This window comes from Babylonia areolata, chromosome 30 (assembly GCF_041734735.1).
Source record: "Babylonia areolata isolate BAREFJ2019XMU chromosome 30, ASM4173473v1, whole genome shotgun sequence".
Taxonomy (NCBI): domain Eukaryota; kingdom Metazoa; phylum Mollusca; class Gastropoda; order Neogastropoda; family Buccinidae; genus Babylonia; species Babylonia areolata.
In genome coordinates this window covers 8035874-8047651 of record NC_134905.1, presented here as the reverse complement: position 1 = coordinate 8047651, position 11778 = coordinate 8035874, and the positions used below count along the sequence as shown (strand labels likewise).

The following is an 11778-nucleotide window of genomic DNA, read 5'->3' as shown; positions in this document are numbered from 1 at the left end:
ATATAAATACCATTATTATTATTATTAATTGCTGAAACTGGTGGTGGTTTTTTTTGTTTGTTTTCATTGCTCTTTTGTTTTTTAACATTCTCAAAACAACTGTTGTTCTTAAACGCTCTCAAAACCATTGTCTGTTCTTTAACACTCTAAAACCACTACTTTTCTTAAAGTTCTCCCCAAACCACTAATGTTATCACATGCTTTGAAAGCATCTCTGTTCTTTAACACCCTTAAAAAACCAGGCAGTTCTTATCAAATACATTGAAAGCCCATGCAGAGTCAAAGTGGTACCCCATGGCAACCATGGTTGAGTCCACACCAAACGAGACTGAAAAACAGTTGGACCATAGTCGGACACCACGGACTTCAATAATAGTAACAACAACAATAAAAAAAATAAACAATGCCAACAACAACAAAAACAAAAATGATAATCGGCTAGGAAGACATGGGTTTGAGCCCCATCAAAGGAAGTTTTCTTTCTGCCTGTGGCCGGCTTCTACCCACAGCTGAGGGAGCTATGTACGTGTGAGAAGACTGGGACCACACAGTCGCAGGTCATCCACTTCACGGGTAATGCGTCTTTAATTGAGAGTGCTGCTCAAGGTTTCCAGACCGACACTGCAGTTGTTTCGTGTATATCTGACAGACTGGCCGACACCGGGGTATAAAGACCATGAGAGTACAGCCTTGTGAAGTATCGTACCAGTGGTATAAAGACCATGAGAGTACAGCCTTGTGAAGTATCGTACCAGTGGTATAAAGACCATGAGAGTACAGCCTTGTGAAGTATAGTCCCAGGGTATAAACATCATGACAGTATAGCCTTGTGAAGTATAGTCCCAGGGTATAAACATCATGACAGTACAGCCTTGTGAAGTATAGTCCCCAGGGGTATAAACATCATGACAGTACAGCCTTTTGAAGTATAGTCCCAGGGGTATACATCATGACAGTACAGCCTTGTGAAGTTTAGTCCCAGGGGTATAAACATCATGACAGTACAGCCTTGTGAAGTATAGTCCCAGGGTATAAACATCATGACAGTACAGCCTTGTGAAGTATAGTCCCCAGGGGTATAAACATCATGACAGTACAGCCTTGTGAAGTATAGTCCCCAGGGGTATAAATATAATGAGAGTACAGCCTTGTGAAGTTTAGTCCCAGGGGTATAAACATCATGACAGTACAGCCTTTTGAAGTATAGTCCCAGGGGTATACATCATGGGAGTACAACCCTGTGAAGTATAGTCCCAAATGTAACACTGATAACCACAGCACCATCTTCATCACCCCTAAACATCATGATCAAAATTCAGTAAAACAAAAGTTCCCAAATACTGGGGCACCCCCCACAATAAAAAACAAACAAACCAACAACAAAACCTGTGATAATATTCTGAGAGGCAGCGGCAGGGTATGTGGAATGATGTTTTGACGTGGACAGTTACACAGCGCCGGTATCCTTGGGTCAAAGACCAGGCTCAAGGCGTTTTCTGAAAACAAACACGGGAGTCATTTTGCACAACAGGCTGTAACCTACCTACCTGGGGTAGAGCCGACTTACTCCTTCACCTCCAGCCACCAGTCACACAGTAGTGACGGTCTGGGACTTCTTGCTGCTGCTCTCCGACACATCAGGAGAGCCGGCATCGGAGAGCGGGGAGGAGGCCAGGGAGCTGGGGGAGGTGGTGGTGATATGAGGCACCTGGGGGTGACCCCCCGGGGGCTGCCCCCCTCTGGGCGTGCTGGGCGGTGCGGAGGTGGGGGCAGGAACAGGGAAAGGAGAGGGGGTGGAGGAGGAGGAGGAGGGTGGGTGGTGATGGTGATGGTGTTGACTGGACCCCCCCGCCACTGACACCACCTCCACCACCCCACCCTCCTCCTCCGGAACCTCTTTGATGGAAGGGTGAGGATGATGAGGAGGAAGAGGGGGCTGTGAAGAAGAAGCAAGCGCCAGCATCCTCCCAGCGACTCGCACAGCAGGGGTCAAGGCCGTGATGGACGGTCCCGAACAACCCTCGTGAAAGCTTCCACTGCCATCCGAAGTCAGCGCCCCGCCGCCGCCACTGCCGCCGTTGTTGTGGAAAGACGTCGCGTGCGGGTGGTGGTGGTGGTGGTGAGGTCCTTGAAGCAAGCTGTGCTGCTGGTGCTCCTGGGATGGAGGTCTCGCCCTGAGTGGTCTCCCTTCCAGCAGGATCTTCTGGTCGGAGAGCCGGACGCCGTCCACGATGCCCTTGGTGGTGAAGATGACGGAGGTGATGGTGCAGTTGTCCACTGTCTCCGGCACGATGTTCACCACGTCCTCGTAGCCCTTGCAGCATAGGGGAGCACATTGCAATGCACTGTCGTATGAAATGATGTGATGTGGTGTGACGTGATGTGATGTGATGCAACACAATACAATATAATGCAATTTGATGCAATATAATGCAATACGATGTGATGTGATGCAATGCAATACAGTTCAACACAACGTGATGCAATACGATAAGATACAATGCAATGCAATACTATGTGAATTGATGCAATACAATGCAGTGTGATGCAATACGATAAGACACAATACAGTGCAATACTATTCAATACAATGACACAATTCGATGCAGTGCAATGAAATACGATATAATATAATGCAATACAGCACAGTACAATGTACAAAACAATACAATACAAACTTAACACAATGAAATACGATATATACAATGGATTACAATAAATACAGCACAATGAAAGACAATACAATACAATGCAATACATCACAATGCATTGCAATACAATACAATGCAATACACCACAATGCATTGCAATACAATACAATACACTGCAAAGCGATGCAATATAGAACATTACAAAACAACACAATGCAGTACAATACCATAAAGAGTGATGCAATGCAATGCGATACAATACTATGAAATACAATATGATACGATACGATACGATTCGATTTGATAATACACCCGTTTGCTTCACGCACTCGGCACACTGAAAAAGAAATCACGGATCAGAAGTGTTGTTTTCTGGCAAAATTCTGTACAGGAAATCCAGTGTGATAGGTACACAGATATACATGCATGCACTCAAGGCCTGACTAAGCATGTTGCGTAATGCTTGCTTGTCAGGCATCTACCCAGCAGATGTGCTGTAGTGTATATTATGGATTTGCCCCGAACGCAATGGGACCTTGAGGAATCGAAACTGAATCTGACTTCATAATTTATACACATGCACGAAAGAATCATAACCATATAAACGCTAGTTAACACCCAGGAATACAATGAAAGATTTCTCGATGGGTGCAACAGCGTTGATCCCGGGATCGAATCGCGGTAACGGCGCCTGGTGGGTAAAGGGTGGAGATTTTTCCGATCTCCCAGGTCAACATATGTGCAGGCCTGCTACTTCCCGAAACTCCCTTTGTGTGTATATGCAAGCAGAAGATCAAATACGCACGTTAAATATCCTGTAATCCATGTCAGCGATTGGTGGGTTATAGAAATAAGAACATATCCAGAATGCACCCCCTCTTCCCCGAAAAAGGAGTATGGCTGCCTACATGGCGGGGTTAAAACGGTCATACACCAAGAAGCCCAATCGTGTACATAGGAGTGAAAGTGGGAGTTGCAGCCCACGAACTTCTTCTTCTTTCCTCTTCTTCTTCGTTCATGGGCTGTAACTCCCACGTTCAATCGTATGTACATGAGTGGGATTTTACGTGTATGACCGTTTTTACCCCGCCATGCAAGCAGCCATACTCCGTTTTCGGGGGTGCAGCCGACGAACAAAGAAGGAGACATTTGGAGTGATGGCCTAGAGGTCATGCGTCCGCCTAGGAAGCGAGAGAATTTCAGCGCACTGGTTCGAATCACCGTACAGTCGCCAGTATTTTCTCCCCCTCCACTAGACCTTGAGTGGTGGTCTGGACGCTAATCATTCGGATGAAATGATAAAACGAGGTACCGTGTGTAGCATGCACTTAGCGCACGTAAAAGAACCTACGGCAACAAACGGGTTGTCCCTGGCAAATTCTGTAGAAAAATCCACTGTGACAGGAAAGAAAAACAACAACAACTGCACGCAGGAAAAAATACAAAAAAGGGGGTGGCACTCTCAGTGTAGCAACGCGCTCTCCATGGGCAGAGCAGTCTGAATTTCACACAGAGAAATCTGTTGCGATAAAAAAGAATACAACACAATACAATCCAACACAATATAATACAATTCAATCCAACACAACACAAAACAATACAACACAATACAATCCAACACAACACAATAAAATGCAACACAATACGACACAATACAATCCAACACAACACAATACAATCCAACACAACACAACACACTCCAACATGACACAACATTATACATTACATTACAACACAATCCAACACAACACAATGCAACACAACACAACACAATGCAATCCAACACAACACAATACAATTCAGTACAACACAGCACAATATATTACAATACAGCACAATACGATACATTACAACACAATACGATACAACAACAACATAATACAATTCAATACAACACAACATAATTCCATACAATACAATTCAATACCACAGAACACAACACAATACGATACAACAACACAAGACAAGACAAGACAGACAGACCTTGAAGACCATCCGGAGGCTGTCAATGACCGCAGTGTACCTGGAGGACCCCCCTCCCTTCTTGCGGGTGACGGTGGCGGGGGCACCGAAGTGAGGCATGTACATCTTGGTCCACACCTTGAAGTTGTAGGACACGGGGATTTCAGACAGAAGCACCTGCACACACACACACAAACGCATGCGCACACACACACACACAAATTCGTCTAAAATACAGTACGTGGAAAGATGTTGGACAGAAGAACACACACACACACACAGAAAGCCGGAGAGAGAGAGAAAGAGAGAGAACTCAGAACTCAAAACGTTTCTTATTCAAGGATTCAGATTTTAGGCATGGCCTATTCTTCCAGTTTCTCCTTGAGAGAGAGAGAGACACACAGAGAGAGAGACAGAGACAGAGAAGGCGGTCACATCTTTGATGTGAAAATATATATAATATACATAACTCAACGCTCAGTTTATATCACAGATTGACATAAGCAAGTGGAGTGATGGCCTAAAGGTAACGTGTCTGCCTTGAAAGCGAGAGAATCTGATCGCGCTGGTTCGAATCACGGCTCAGCTGCCGATATTTTCTCCCCCGCCACTAGACCTTGAGTGGTGGTCTGGACGCTAGTCATTCGGATGAGACGATAAACCGAGATCCCGTGTGCAGCATGCACTTAGCGCATGTAAAAGAACCCACGGCAACAAAAGGGTTGTTCCTGGCAAAATTCTGTAGAAAAACCCACTTCGACAGGAAAAACAAATAAAACTGCGCGTAGGAAAAAAAGAGAAAAAAAGAAAAGAAAAAAGGGTGGCGCTGTCGTGTAGCGACGCGCTTTCCCTGGGGAGAGCAGCCCGAATTTCACACAGAGAAATCTGTTGTAATAAATACAAATTACAGTTTAGCCAACGGCAATGTGAGAACTGTAAGATAAATGTATTTCTGAAACAGAATGGTACATCATTTACAGCTTTGTCTTTCTGGATGGCCAATGTCTCTCAAACTAGGACGGAAGTTTGCACCGGCTCTTAGCGCTGCAACGATAGGGGCTGGTTGGCCTTTGGGAACCACCCCAACGCCGACTGTCCTAAACCCTCTTGGCCGAGAGAGTGGGGATGTAACTCGGGCAAGTTACTCTTCAATATACAGCAAATTCAAACCCAGACAATTGGGACAGCAGTTGACTCCTGCGCTGCTCTGGGGCGGTATTCAAGACAACCTTGAAGGTTAAATTAACTTCGTATTCAAGGCATGCAGGGTGCACACAGGCAGCTAACCCATCGTCCATCATTAAAAATCCTGGTGATTCCCTTCTGCGCATGTACTTCTCACACCATTACAGTTCAGAGCATTGAGAGAGTTAGCAAAAGACGTGCTATCCACAGAGCATAACCCCCCCCACACACACACACACACAAACCCACAAAACCCCCCACCAATTCTACAAGAGAATCACACTATGACCATCAGGGGCCGCATTCAATAATAATGATAATACATAATTTTTCTATGGCGCGATATCCAGCACCAATGCTGCTCAAAGCGCCTTACATCATCCAGTTAACTATAACATGCCTTTAAAAAACATATCAACCGCTATCTGACAATGGAAAACATCCAGTGTGTTCATATGAATAAAAAAAAAAAGCACACTTCAGAGATGAATCAGATTACAAAGGCTATGAAGTAATTATCTGTACTTGTATTTGTATTTCTTTTTATCACAACAGATTTCTCTGTGAAATTCGGGCTGCTCTCCCCGGGGAGAGTGCGTCGCTACACTACAGCGCCACCCTTTCTTTCTCCTGCATGCAGTTTTATTTGTTTTTCCTATTGAAGTGGATATTTCTACAGAATTTTGCCAGGAACAACCATTTTGTTGCCGTGGGTTCTTTTACGTGCGCTAAGTGCATGCTGCACACGGGACCTCGGTTTATCGTCTCATCCGAATAAGGCTTAGATCAAAACAAAATGCACACACACGCACACACAGATGTCCCTCCCTTGCAGACACACAGACAGACACAGACATGCTGACATTAAATATCAACTGCACTAAAAACATAATTGCATAAGCATTAAAATATTTCTTATTTTCTAACAGAATTCTGTTCGGACATTCTGATATGCCTACACACTTACACACGCGTACCAGAGCACTGTACCCCCACAAACACATGCATGCACGCACACACACACATTAAAAATAACCAGATAGTAAAAGTGACATGACATCTAAGACCAAACTACATAAAGTACACAATGCATTAAAACAGGACTACCAAAATGTTAGTACAAAGATACTTGCTAACCAACATACTTTTGTTCAACTGTTCTGCCCAGAACAAAAATGCTTGCGGAAAAGGTAAGTTTTCAGATCTGACTGAAAGGAACGTTCGTTCGTTCGTTCTTTAGTTTAACGTCTTTTAACTGTAAGTGATATTAGACGAACGTAGGAAAGGAACGTAGATCAGAGGCATTTATGAGAGAAGAAGGCAGAGAATTCCACACTTGGGGAACCTGAGCTCTGAAAGACCTATTTCCAGCACATTTCAGATTAGTCCTTGGAACTTTAAGCAGCTTTTCAGAATTGGATCTTAATGTAGTGTGCGGTTCATAAAGTTTCCAGTACAGAGGATAGATACAATGGAAGAGACTTGTCAAAATGTTTGCAGGGAGTGTTGCTAAATTTTCGTGAATGCGGGACTCAGTTGGAAGCCAGTATAACCGATTCAGCAGAGGTGTAACATGATCAGATTTCTTTTTGGCGAGAACCAGTCGTGCAGCATTGTTCAGAATTTTCAGTAATCTGTTGATGGAGGAAGATGGTAAACCTGCGAGAGTGGAATTGCAGTAATCCAGTCTGGACAGGACAAAAGAGGAAATCAACTGAGCCATATTTTTCTGTTTTGTAGGGTCTGACTGAGGCTAGCCTTAGGAGATGAAAATTGTATGAGCGACACAAGAATGAAATTTGGTCGTTCATAGTCAAGGTTTGATCGAGATATACACCCAGGTATTCGGCTGAAAAGAGACCATCCTGCCTGCAGATAAATGTGTGCCTGCAGGTAATCTGCCTGAGGCAAGGCAAACAGCTCGGGGATCAGTTACATCCGGTATTCAGGAACACAAGAGCCTATCCGCGGGTCTACAAACCCGAAGGCAACTTTAACTTTACTACCTGCCAAGGGTGAGAGTGCCCATGAAGCAGAGGAAAGTATGGCGGATTTTGTTTTGTAGCATTGTTTTTTTGTTGAGGGAAAACAGGCGTGCTTTGCGGATAGCACGTGTTTTCCTAACTCTCTCGACAGTGCTCTGAGCTGTAGTGGGGGTGAGGAGAGTACGTGTAGAAGGGAATCACCATGATCAGCGTGCTATTCCCGGGAAGAGCAGTCCGTGTTTGGAGGGAAATACGCTGTGACAAGAAAGTAGTTCCCTTCAGTTTTCTCGTCAACTAAACCCTGACTTGCACCCTGCAACAACATGGGTCATTATCTCCCACAATAACAGGCAGGCAGGCACTCCTGGAGACAGAGAGAGAGAGAAAGAGAGAACAACGAAATTTTATTTCATGTGGGTAAGGGAATAAGCATGTTTGCTTTTTTACATCTGGCCCTCTGGGCATTAGTTGACCCCCCACCCCCCAAAAAAAGAAAAGAGAAAAAGGCTGGTGGTGGGGTGGGGGTAAGAAAAACTGCATGCACAAAAGCAAATTCTTCATCCACAAACGCACACACACAAAGAGAGAGAGAGAAAAAAAAAGTAAGCATGTACATCATATACATACATACATCAATGATTATATGCATAGTACATGTACAAATGATACAGTAATGGAGGATAAGAAAGCAAGAATGAAGAGAGAGGGAGAGAGAGAGAGAGTAAACATCCACACACTATTGTTACAACTGCTCGTTTCTCAGTCTAAGGATGCCAGATTGCTACATCACTTCATGTTATCAGTTTTGTTTTGTTTTTGACTCACTTTTGTAAACAAAGTGAGTCTATGTTTTAACATGGTGTTCGGTTGTCTGTGTGTGTGTATGTGGTCTGTGTGTCCATGGTAAACTTTAACATTGACATTTTCTCTGCAAATACTTTGTCAGTTGACACCAAATTAGGCATAAAAATAGGAAAAAATCAGTTCTTTCCAGTCATCTTATTTAAAACAATATTGCACCTCTGGGATGGGCACAAAAAATAAAGAAGAAGCCAAATTATATGCAAACTGCATTTACTGTTATATTTATATTTTTGTATTCTCTAAACTTGGCACTAACTTGGCACTTTGATCTGATATTCTGACACAACAACAAGATCAGTCATTATTATCATTTTTTTGTTCAAACAGGAACTTCTTTTGCTAAGCATGGAAGTTATATTTATTTTGCAAACGTTTTGGTGCAGTTAGTAAAAAAGGGAAATTACTCTGTAATTAATGCTAGGGGACTTAATTTGCTTTAAACTGATCTTTCTCATCTTAAATATTACATTTTGAAATTATACTCAATACATAAAAAGCTTGTGTGTTTTACTCTCATGTGTACAGGGCTTTCACTATGTTCATTCGCCCAAGTGGTCTTTTTCGGAAAATACTAAAATCAATACGACGAGTGGACTTTACAGATCTGTTGGCTGAGCCCTGAAGGTCATGGGCAAAAATCTTGTGTACACATATTTATACACATTCAAAGAGCGTGCTCATATTCTTCGCGAACGCAAACGACGCCATTTTGTTTCAAGTTGTTGACCTGCCCGTTCAATCCTATATTCAGTGGACAATACACGATAACATGTGATGGAAAGTTGGAGAAGGAGACCGTTAAATATTTATTCAGAGAAAGATTTGTGAACGCCTCATCACTTACTGGATTATGCCCCAAACTGCCATTAAATATCCACAGAATCAGTCGGAATTCATAGTTAAAAATTGTAAACCATGCGAGTTAATACCCTTGAACTGATCACGATGAAACGAAAAAATTTCCAGTCTTGACTTTTCTCAAAATGAAGTCCTTTTCACTTCTTACGACGTTTATAAGTACTTGTACTTGGCTCTACATGTTATTAGTTTAACAAAATACTAAATTTTCATATCAACTTTAAAACTATATAACTAGAATGAACATAACAGAGAAATTGAATCGATCGACCGTGTCGTACTACATTCCCGGCGGGTGAAACTAAACATGTACGTCTATCTAGATCTAGAGAAAACGGCTAAATGTTGCAGTGTGATTGCGGCGATAGCCACGTCTCCTTTACCGCGGACTTAAAAAGAATTTTTTATTGCCCTTAAAGATTTTTTGAATGCCCAAGATACACCAGAATAATATGATTTAAACAGCGTTCTCACTGCGAATACCGCAATCGATTTATCGCCCTTTAAAAAAGTATGTTTAAATATTAAATTTTAGAACGTCAGTTAAGGAGCCACGATAGTGTAATGGGTAAAACAGTTTCTTCTCACCCGAACACGCGGGGTTCGAATCTGGTTAGGACTTTTTTTCTTTTTTTTTTAACCTGAAGCTTTATAACAAATACAGAACACATTTTAACGATTAGATTTTTTTTTTTTTTTAATTAAGTGTATCACAAGTGAGTCTTGAAGGCCTTGCCTCTCTTGTTTGTTGTTGTTGTTTATACAGAACTTCATCCACGGTTGTTTTGGTCTTTTGTTGTTGTTGTTGTTGTTAATACCTACAATTTCACGTGGACAAACGTCAACCCCCCCCCCCAAAAAAAAAAAAAAATAAAAATAAAAATAAAGGATCATTTTATTCTTCTACAGAAAAAAAGAAGAAAAAAAAAGAAAAAGAAAAAAAAAGGTTCCTAGCTCCTGCAGCATACTTCCAATTCAGTGAAACCTCCTAAGAACCAGATGAATGATGCAAAACGGGGAGTGGATTATTTTAACAACAAACCCCAAACACTTCATGACAGTCATTTCAATACCACGGTCGGCCGTCAGTGGTCGGACAACACTGACGGGCGCGATAGCCGAGTGGTTAAAGCGTTGAACTTTCAATCTGAGGGTCCCAGGTTCGAATCGCAGGTCACCGGTGGCGCATGGTGGGTAAAGGGTGGAGATTTTTCCGATCTCCCAAGTCAACATATGTGCAGACGTGGCAGTGTCTGAACCCCCCCCCCCCACCGAAAACGGAGTATGGCTGCTCACATAGTAAATAATTATAAAGGTAATACACGTAAAATGTTACATGTCTGAGTGTGTACGTATGTGTGCGTACATGAAATCTGACTGAATGACACAGGAAACGAATGATGAACGCCTAATGGCAGCCGTCAGTTGGCTCTACCCAGGTAGGCAGCCTGTTGTGCAAATGACCCCGTGTTTGTAAAGCGCTTAGAGTTTGGTCTCCGACCGAGGATAGGCGCTATATAAGTATCCATACCAATCAATCAAATAATCAAAACATTGATGCAGCTGTGAATTCAGTTCACCCACAGCCTGACCACCCGTCCTTCCTGCACCGTTCATTCTGTGTCCAGGAAGACGGTGTGACACGATGGACACAGGAGGAAGATGGCAGAACAGTTAAGACGCTCGTCTGCCAATACACTCTCCGTGTGGGTCTGGGTTCGAATCCTGCTCTCGCCCTTTCTCCCGAGTTTCACTGAAAAAATCGAACTGGACATCTGTCTAGTCCTTCGGATGAGACGATGAACCGAGGTCCCGTGTTCAGCATGCACTTGGCGCACTGAAAAAGAACCCATGGCAACGAGAGTGTTGCGTTCTGGAAAAATTATGTGGAAGAAAAAGACTCGGGAAGGTACACAAATACATGTGCATGCAATCAAGGCCCGACTAAGCGCGTTGGGTTGTGCTGCTGGTCAGGCATCTGCCTATACAGCACATGTGGTGTAGCGTATATGGATATGCCCTACGCAGTGACGCCTCCTTGGTAAAAGTGAAAGTAAAACTGAAACTGAAAACTGATCGAAATGTATAAGTAAATCTCATCTTTTTTGATTCTACGTTGTGAATTTTCTTTTATAGGCATATGTATCCAGAATCGGAGAATAGGGGTGTGCAGACCTACTTTCGTCTGATTTTCGTGGAGGTTCCTCGGTTATTTTTAGCGAGAACCGCGTGCGCATGCACGCCTCCATTTCCTGTTGTTGTTTTTTCCAGGT

At 43.1% G+C, this 11778-nt stretch overlaps 1 protein-coding gene across 2 annotated transcripts in view; it reads right to left on the bottom strand.

Moving 5' to 3' along the window:
- Window positions 1-983: 983 nt before the first annotated feature.
- The window catches only part of LOC143275347 (uncharacterized), a 37459-nt gene continuing 26664 nt past the window's right edge, over window positions 984-11778 (bottom strand). For both annotated transcript variants that reach the window (XM_076579385.1, XM_076579384.1), the window contains 2 exons: window positions 4635-4790; window positions 984-2314 (listed from right to left, as the gene is read on the bottom strand). In XM_076579385.1, the coding sequence (XP_076435500.1) occupies window positions 1589-2314; window positions 4635-4790 (882 nt within the window). In that variant the 3' untranslated portion in view covers window positions 984-1588. The remainder of the gene's footprint in view (window positions 2315-4634; window positions 4791-11778) is intronic.